The sequence below is a fragment of the Piliocolobus tephrosceles genome, chromosome 18, assembly GCF_002776525.5.
Source record: "Piliocolobus tephrosceles isolate RC106 chromosome 18, ASM277652v3, whole genome shotgun sequence".
NCBI lineage: Eukaryota > Metazoa > Chordata > Mammalia > Primates > Cercopithecidae > Piliocolobus > Piliocolobus tephrosceles.
In genome coordinates, this window is record NC_045451.1 from 63,788,818 (window position 1) to 63,797,510 (window position 8,693).

At 57.6% G+C, this 8,693-nt stretch overlaps 1 protein-coding gene across 1 annotated transcript in view; it reads left to right on the forward strand.

Moving 5' to 3' along the window:
* The window catches only part of EMILIN2 (elastin microfibril interfacer 2), a 60,302-nt gene extending 51,609 nt beyond the window's left edge, over window positions 1-8,693 (forward strand). Inside the window, exons 5-8 of the mRNA XM_023228477.2 lie at window positions 1,362-1,763; window positions 3,612-3,644; window positions 4,332-4,460; window positions 7,663-8,693. Coding sequence (XP_023084245.1) covers window positions 1,362-1,763; window positions 3,612-3,644; window positions 4,332-4,460; window positions 7,663-8,000 — 902 coding nt within the window. The 3' untranslated portion in view covers window positions 8,001-8,693. The remainder of the gene's footprint in view (window positions 1-1,361; window positions 1,764-3,611; window positions 3,645-4,331; window positions 4,461-7,662) is intronic.

The following is an 8,693-nucleotide window of genomic DNA, read 5'->3' on the forward strand; positions in this document are numbered from 1 at the left end:
AGTAGATGTATATATGTATGGGGTAGATGAGGTATTTTGATACAGGCATGCAGTGTGTAATAATCAGGGTAATGGGGGTATCTATTACCCCAAGCATTTATCATTTCTTTACAAACATTCCAATTCTACTCTTTTATTTAAAAATGTGCAAAAGATCATTGCTGACTGCAGTCACCCTGTTGTGCTATCAAATACTAGATCTTATTAATTCTGTCTAACTATATTTTTGAACCCATTAACCACCTCCACTGCCCTTCTCCCCAGCTTTAGTGAGGCTGGAGTGCAGTGGTGCTATCTTGGCTCACTGCAGCCTCCACCTCTTGGGTTCAAGAGATTCTCCTGCCTCAGCCTCCCGAGTAGCTGGGATTACAGGTGTGCTCCACTACACCAGGTTAATTTTTTTTTTTTTTTTGTATATTTGAAAGAGATGAGGTTTCGCCATCTTGGTCAGGCTGGTCTCGAATTTGGGGGCTCAAGTGATCCCCCCGCCTCGGCCTCCCAAAGTGCTGGGATTACAGGCTGAGCCACTGCGCCCGGCCAGCTTAGTAAGTTTTAAAACAAAACTAGACAGCAGGTCAAGATGCAGTCACTGGTTTTTCTTGGGTCCTCATCGCTGGGCTTGGAACTCTGGGCATTGTGGGCACCAGACGGATGGGGGCGGGGGACGGCGTTGCTTTGCGAGCGGTTCCTCAGCCAGAACCGGGTATTTTTAGGCGTCCTGTGGACAGCCGGGAGCGGCTTCCTGGAGGGCTAGTTCCAGGAACGAATTCAAAGGAGGAAAGGGCGGCAGCTTCCGGCTGCTTCCCAGGAGGACTGGGAAATGGGAATCGGGGGTTCCTCCGTTGCAAGTCCCTCCGGCTGGCGACGTGGGCGCTGTGGCTGCGGCCGCCGTGGAGCCTGAGCCCTCGGCACGGCCTTGGGGCCTCCCGGCAGGGTCCCTCGGCAGCCGGCGGGAGAGGCCGGGGGACCCTGGGAGGAGCGTGGTTCAGACACTGAGAGGGGGCGGTGGCATCAGGTCCCCCCAACCCTCTGCGATGCACCCGCGGTGTCCGCGCGCTGTGAAATCGGGAATTGTTGGGCGCGGGAGCCAAACCGGTTTGGAGAGTGCAGCCGTCTGCGCAGGAGAGGCTGGAAACCCCCCAGCCCTGGGCGGGGGTCCCTGGCGGCTCCCGGGTGACCCACGGCGCCCTCGGAAGATGCAGGCGGACGCGCGTGTGTCCTGCTAGCGTGATGTCGTGGGGGTGGCCACGGAGTCCTCACGGGGACCCCACTCGCCGGAGCTCATGGAGGGGACCCCGACGGGGCATTCACGGCTGAGGTTTCCTAATCCCGTGTGTTTTTTTCTTTTTCCCGACGCCCAGCGGAGGAGCCCTCGGAGGCGCCCTCGCCCCCGCCACCCGCAGAGACCCCCAGGGAGCCGCCGCAGCCCGAGCCCACCCCGCCGAGGCCCAGCGGCCCCGCAACCCCGGAGGACCCTGCGCGACGGCCACCCGCGGGCCAGCGGCCCGTCCTGCCCCAGCGGCCCGTCCTGCCCCAGCGGCCCCTGCAGCCGCGGCCCCCCGAGGAGAGGCCGCCCCTGCCCGCCTGGCCCGGCCGCACCGCGCGGCCCCAGCTGCCGGGCTCCACCGGGGTCATCATGGAGACGGGCCAGGCCGGGCCTCCCGCAGGCGCGGGCGTGTCGGGGCGGGGCCTGCCGCGGGGTGTGGACGGCCAAACCGGGAGCGGGACCGTGCCCAGCGCAGAAGGCTTTGCGGGCGCACCAGGTGAGGCCCAGGGCTGCGCGGGGAGGAGCATGGGGAGGAGTGCGGGGCTCGTCCAGACCTTCCACCTGAGCCTCGGGGTCTGCTGAGGGGCTTAGGGGGTCCGGGGTGCAGCCTTCAGGGGGACAAGTTCAGAAGTGCAGCTTTGGAGGGATGCCGAGGCCTGAGGGATCACTCGTGCTAATCCAGCACGCGGAGGCTGGGCACCTCAGGGACAGTGCAGTCGTCTATACTTAGAATGGCCCGGCCGGTTGGAGTACCAGTGCCACATGGGCAGCTCATTGATTCCCAGCAGGATGGATCTTGGAAGCCGGAAGGGTATTGGGAGCTTGGGTAGTAGCAAAGCAGGTGGCACAGCAGCCTGGCTAGGCAGGAGGGCTGTCAACCACCGGCTTTGGGACTTGCGGCAGCTTCCTGAGCTCTTTGAGCTGCAGTTCCTTCAACCACAAAATGAGAGTGCAGGACCTCAGAGGGTTACTGTGAGGATGGAGAAAAGCCCAGTGGGAAGTGCTCCCCATGAGTTGTCAATGTCCCCACCATTACTGTTATGGTGACAGTGGGGGTGGTGTCAGAGTAGAGACAGGAGCAGAAGGAAGTGAGCATTTGTGGGATTCCCACCACGAGCCAGGGACTGAACCGCATCCGGATCTCCTGCACCCCTCCCAACGGCACCATGAAGCCAGTGTTGTTTTACAGATGAGGAAACTGAGATTTGTGGCTGTAACAGATAAACAGATGACCCTGAATGCAGCAGATCATGTCATCTGCCATAGATGCATGCATAGAACAATGCAAACCAGTCCCCTCGGAGTCAGACCAGGCTGACCGTCACGGACATGCAGACACTGGCAGGGCTGGGGTCGTTCCCCATCAGTGATAGCCTGGTGCACCCGTGGCTCTGATGCCCATGGCTGGCTGGAAGGCTGGGTCACTGCTGAGAAGACAAGACATTTTCTCTCACCAGCTCTTTTTTTTTTCTATTTCTTCTAAGACACCTGAGCTGCAGTGCTCACAGCTCTTAGGCAGATATCCTGCGTTTTCTACGATAACACTTATCTTCTGTTAGTTCCATGTATCATGGATGTTTAGGCTCTCTTGGGCTATTTGTTCACTCATTCGTCCATCCATGCACACTTCCATGCATGCAGCACTCACCCATGCCTCTGTGTATCCCTTCCATCCACCCTTCCATCCATCCACCAACCCACACATCTATCCATGTATCCACCCATCAACACATCCATCCACCAATCTATGCATCTATCCATCCACCCACATATGCATCCTCATATGCAGAGGCTGGGGCACCCCAGGGACCCACGCACCCATGTATCCATGCACATATCCACCCACCCATGCATGTGCATATCCCTCCACGCATCAAGCCGTACACTCTTCCCTTCATGTATCCACTCATCCATCCATTTGTCCCTCCACTTACGCACCCACCCATCCATGCCTCCGAAAGACTGTGTTCAGTCTAGTTGAAGCCAAAGCTCTTGAACAGATAACACTGCTAGAGGGCAAATGTTTGCTGGCTTGTGTGACTCTCTGTCGCAGAGAAGTCTCCAAGGCTCCAGCACCCATCTCTTTCTTTCCTGCAGCCAGCTTGCCCTCAGTACCCTCTTCCCTGCCAGGGATAAATGGGCTAGTGAGGAAGCAGGGACAGGCTGGCACAAATGTACCTCTGCTTCTAGGAGGGCAGTGACAGTGGGTGGCCTTGTTCTATGTCTCTTTAGTAGTGAAGACTCGATTTGAACTTGTGAGGAGCAAGGAGAAAAAAGGGGGCTCAGAACAAGCAGCTGGTGCTTAGGATCTTGTTGGACATGCCATTTCCTTTTTGTTTTTCAGGATACCCGAAGTCACCTCCTGTAGCTTCCCCAGGTACGTCTGCTGAGAGACCAGGGGCAGGAGGAGCGGTCTCCATGGTGGCCTCTGCCCCTCCTCTGCATTTCCTGCCTCCTCCCTCCAAGCTATTAGCACAGATCAAGCCTGGGCCCAGCCCTTCCCCACCCACCAACACTGGGATAGCCCTCAGCTGACTACAGTGGACTCAATTCCCCCAGGTTTGCTCCCAAGAGAGGGTCAGAGCCAGGCCCGAGACCAGGAATCTTCCTTCCTCCATCCCAGCTCACTGAGTTTCCCCAGGGGAGCACTGGGTGGGCCTCTGCCCTTGTGTGGTCCTGATGAGCTTCCTGGGGCTCCAGGTTTTATTGATTTATTAGTAAGGAAGCAGCTCCCTAGATGATGCACCCACTGCCTGGCCCGGCCTCCTAACACGTGTGCTCACGAGTGTGCGTGCACACGCGCAAACACACACATCTCATATGCTTACATGCCCAGCGTCACACACACCCTCCTAACAAGAGCCTGTCCAGTTTCTCAGATTCCTCAGCTGTCCTGCCTGCTGATCTCAGCCAGGGAACCCTCTGGCTCTTGGGCGTGAGGAGTTTGCTTCACCACTTTGGGTGAAATAAAATGGGCCTGGCACGTAGGCTTCAGTTTTCCAGGCCCTCCCCCTAGAGGACAGAAGCACCCAGGTCAACCCCTTCCATCCTTTCTCTGCTCCAGGAGCTCCGGTGCCTTCTCTGGTGTCTTTTTCTGCGGGCCTCACCCAGAAGCCTTTCCCCAGCGACGGGGGCGTTGTCCTCTTTAACAAAGTGCTGGTGAACGACGGGGACGTTTACAACCCCAGCACGGGTGAGTGAGTGAAGGCAATTGGTACTGTGTCCTCCTCCTACCCCAATGCAGGTGGGACCCCTCCCACCATGGCTGGCTGGTTCCCAGGGTCCCGTGGGCTCAGGGAGGACGCCACCCTGGAGCAGATGCCGGAGTGGGCCTGCACTCCCCTGCCCCGCTCCGGGCTTTCATGTAGAACGTTTCCCGGCTCGAGGGCTGCAGGCTGCATGAGTGTGTAACATTTTCTAGTGGTGAGGTCAACACGCCAGTCCTCAGTGTTCACCACTGGGGTTGCTATTCATTTTTTGTGGCAGTTATGAGGGCTCTGCCCGCATAGCCCACCATGCCCTGGCCACCTCTGATAGCCACCGTTGCGCCCGTCTCTCTCGGGCTCCGGCAGTCATCCCGACACCCTGGCCGACAAGCAGGAGGCTGCCTCAGGGTCTTCTGGTTTATGATGAACAGCCAAAGAGGGACTGCGCTCCCCAGAGGGCCGCACGCTCTGCCACACAATCCCTTCAGCTGGGAGCCCGTCTGCCTGCGGCGCCTGGCGGGTCCCCCTGTCCCAGGTTGTTTCTGCGGGTCGCAAGGATCATGGGTGTGCAGTTTACCTCTGAGTTCTGTGTCCATCAGCGTCCACCTGGGCTGGGCTGCTCTGCCCAGAGCGAGGGCAGCTTCCAGGAAAGCAGGGCCCAGGGGTGCCTGGGCCCGTCAGGACAGAGCCCCCAGGCAGGTGTGGGGAGGTCCCCCTGGCCCGGGGTCTTTCCTGATCTCTCTGCCGTCGGCAGTCACTGTTCTGCTTAGGTACTGTGACCAGGGCCTCCTGGAGCGGGGCGGGGCAGTGGATTGCAGGGAGGCCTTAACACTCATAAGCCAATGGGAGGGAGGGGGCTTGGTTTCCTTCTTGGTAGTTTTTAGCCACCCCCAACCTCACATTTGCCCTGTCTGGTCACTGTCTGGCTAAATCCCATCTGTCCTTAGGCAGTGGCTCTTAACTGTGACGTTAGCAAGCCTAAGTTACCTGCAGAACTCAAGAGAAATGAATTACTAGTGCCCCGGGCTGATGAGGCTGAAGCTTGGCATCGAAGCCAGGTCAGGGCGAGAGGAACGCTGCTTACTTTCCACCGCCGGGTAGCTTCCGCCCGGGCCCCACAGGCCTCCAGGCCTCTGCTCGGAGTGGCAGTGGCCTTTGGGATCAGTATGGGGGAAGCCATGTGGGTCTCACTGCTTGCCGCCTCAGAAGAAAGAATTTGACCAAGGGGCATGAGGCAGAGAGAGACTGAGGCAAGGTTTAGAGCAGGAAAGTCCACTCGTACGACGGCCGGGTGTGTGACTTGAGAGATTCAAGGGCGGTCTGACCGGTGACTTGGGTTCTTACACACTGGCATGCTTCCGGGGGGCTGTGTCCCTTTCCTGATTCTTCCCTTGGGGGGCCGTCCACATGCACAGTGGCCTGCCAGCGCCTGAGAGGGGGGCGTGTGCGGTGTTTCCTGGAGTTGTGTGCGTGCCCATGTGACATTTCTTCCCGTACCAGTCAGGTGTTCCCAGGAGGTCACATAGCAGTTAAACACCATTTCAACGTCATTTTTGCCTCTTAATGCGCATGCGTGAGCTTCATCGCCCAACTCCGGAGATCTTATAGGGAAGCAGCTGATGACCAGCTTCAGGTTTTGTCTATTGGGCGCCTGCCTTTCTGTGGTGCCGGCTGCGACCTATCATTTAGAGACAGTGAACAACTGCAGGACCATCAGCTGATGGTTGTCTGATGTTCCTAGTTGGGGTAGGGGCTCTCCTGCCCTGCTTCCATCTGCCTGACTGTAACAAGGTCACCCTCCCCAGGTCACTCCGCACTGTCTTGGCCATAGGGATGGCTCATGTGCTTGGACAGGTCAGGTGGTGCTTGCAGGCAGGGACCGTGACCTACAGTCTCGCATTCCCAGAGCTCCCTCTTGTCTTGCATGGAGCACGTGCAGAAAGGAGATTCTGGGTGAACTGAGCGAGGCTTCACCACGGGCGACTCTGAACAAAGGTGAAGGCCACACCTAAAACGCCAGGGCTGGCGCTGGCCTCAGGGCCAGGTGCCTTAGGAAGCCTCTGGGAAGCCCTCAGTTACTTGCTGTTCAAAGTCGGGAAGGGGACTGGGTAGCCAGGCCTTTTCTGTTTTTCAGAGCAGATTGAAGGCCTGGGCCTCTGGGAACCACTGTTTTTTATTTGTTTGAGGCAGTCTTGCTTTGTCGCCCAGGCTGGAGTGCAGTGGTGCCATCTCGGCTCACCGCAACCTCCGCCACGTGGATTCAAGGGATTCTCATGCCTCAGCCTCCCGAGTAGTTGGGACTACAGGTGCACACCACCATGCCCGTCTAAATTTTTTTTGTATTTTTAGTAGAGACGGGGTTACCCATATTGGCCAGGCTGGTCTCAAACTCCTGACCTCAGGTGATCTGCCCACCTTGGCCTCTCGAAGTGCTGGGATTACGGGTGTGAGCCACCGCCAATGCAGAGTACCACTCTCTTTAGCTCCTGGGCCGTTTTATGTCCACTCTTGGCTTGTGGTCAGTGGCAAGGTCTGGCGTCCACTGTGGAGCCCTGAGTGATGGCCATTCCTGCCAGCATTGGGTGTTGGCTCTGACTCTCCTAGCTGTGGGGTCACCTACAGCTGCTTCTGCTTAGCAAATAGTGACACGTACACATCTTTCCACCCTCCTCACCTTCGGCCACCACTTTCTTTCCCGCCCCAGGCCCAGAATGTGTGGGTCATGGGCTAAGTATCAGTGCTCACTTCTGGCCTTGCCCAGTGCGGGGAGAATGGGCCTCTTACAGGAAGAGCCTGGCACGGCCCCTGGGGTTACATGGTGCTGTGTCTGCCTCTCCCTGGGTTGATGGCAAGCTTCGTTTTTATTGGCCCTGCCTCATGGGTGTTCTGCCCAGCAGCCAAGCTTTGAGGCTGACTTTAGCCGTTAGGTGCCTCTAATAGGGAGAAATGCTCCAAGAGGCATTCTTAGGTCCGTGGCAAAAAGTGGTACGGGCTAACGTGGCCTCTGCATCACTGGTAAGCTGTAGGGGATGAGCATAAAAAGAAGCTGAGGTGGGCAGCCAGCTGCCATGGGAAGACAGAGATGGCTGGTCTCCCAGGCCCAGATTAATCACTAGGGGGGCCACTTACTGCCATGGCAAGGGCTGTGACAACAGCAGGTGAGCACAGGGTTTGCCTTTCTCCCCGCAGGCGTCTTCACAGCTCCTTATGATGGGCGCTACCTGATCACAGCCACCCTCACCCCCGAGAGAGACGCCTATGTGGAAGCAGTGCTCTCGGTCTCCAACGCCAGCGTGGCCCAGCTGCACACCGCTGGGTACAGGAGAGAGTTGCTGGAATACCACCGCCCCCCAGGGGCTCTGCACACCTGCGGGGGCCCGGGGGCGTTCCACCTCGTCGTGCACTTGAAGGCGGGAGATGCAGTCAACGTCGTGGTGACTGGGGGCAAGCTGGCTCACACGGACTTTGACGAAATGTACTCCACGTTTAGTGGGGTTTTCTTATATCCTTTCCTTTCCCACCTCTAAGGTGGCTGGGGAGAGGTCAGGGGAGAGAGAGTTGTAAAAACTCTAAAGCTTTAATATATTGGGTTTTGTACGCAATGGGGAAGCACGGAGTAGAGTTTTCCGCATGTGTCCCACCACCTGTCCCTATCAGAAAGGCCTTCCCTCGCGGTTGAGGCCACCATGCCTCACTGCATCCAGCCAGGCTGCGAGGAGTGAGGCACACGGTGACCGTGGCCACTGACTTTTCTGTCACTCTAACTGGACAACTGGAAGACTTGTGAAGGCCTCCACCTGTATCTACACTCTGAGGGCCCTGGACTGGATCTGAGCTTGCCACAGAGGCTCCGTCTGACTGTGGGCTGGGAGGAGGGAGGCAGGGGAGAGCTGGTCACTGTGGCTGGTCTTTACTGCAGGGCAGCACTGTGGCCAGCTGTCTGTCTTTACACTGCATGCAGAAGTTTAAACACTGAAGTGCCGAAGTGGCCCGTGCCGCTGCACAGAGACCCTGACTTTAGTTTGGGCCGTTCCATGCTTGGTTCACCATTGCTGCCTGGGACTTACCTGCTCACCCGGGCCTTGGCCCAGCTGCAAATGGGGATACGTTAGAGAATGTTCCCAAAGCTTGCCGGGCTCCTTAAATGACATGTACAATTTAAGTGCAAAGACAGGGAGTGTCAATAAAGATGTAAAGCCATTTCCAGTTACTTTTGTTAA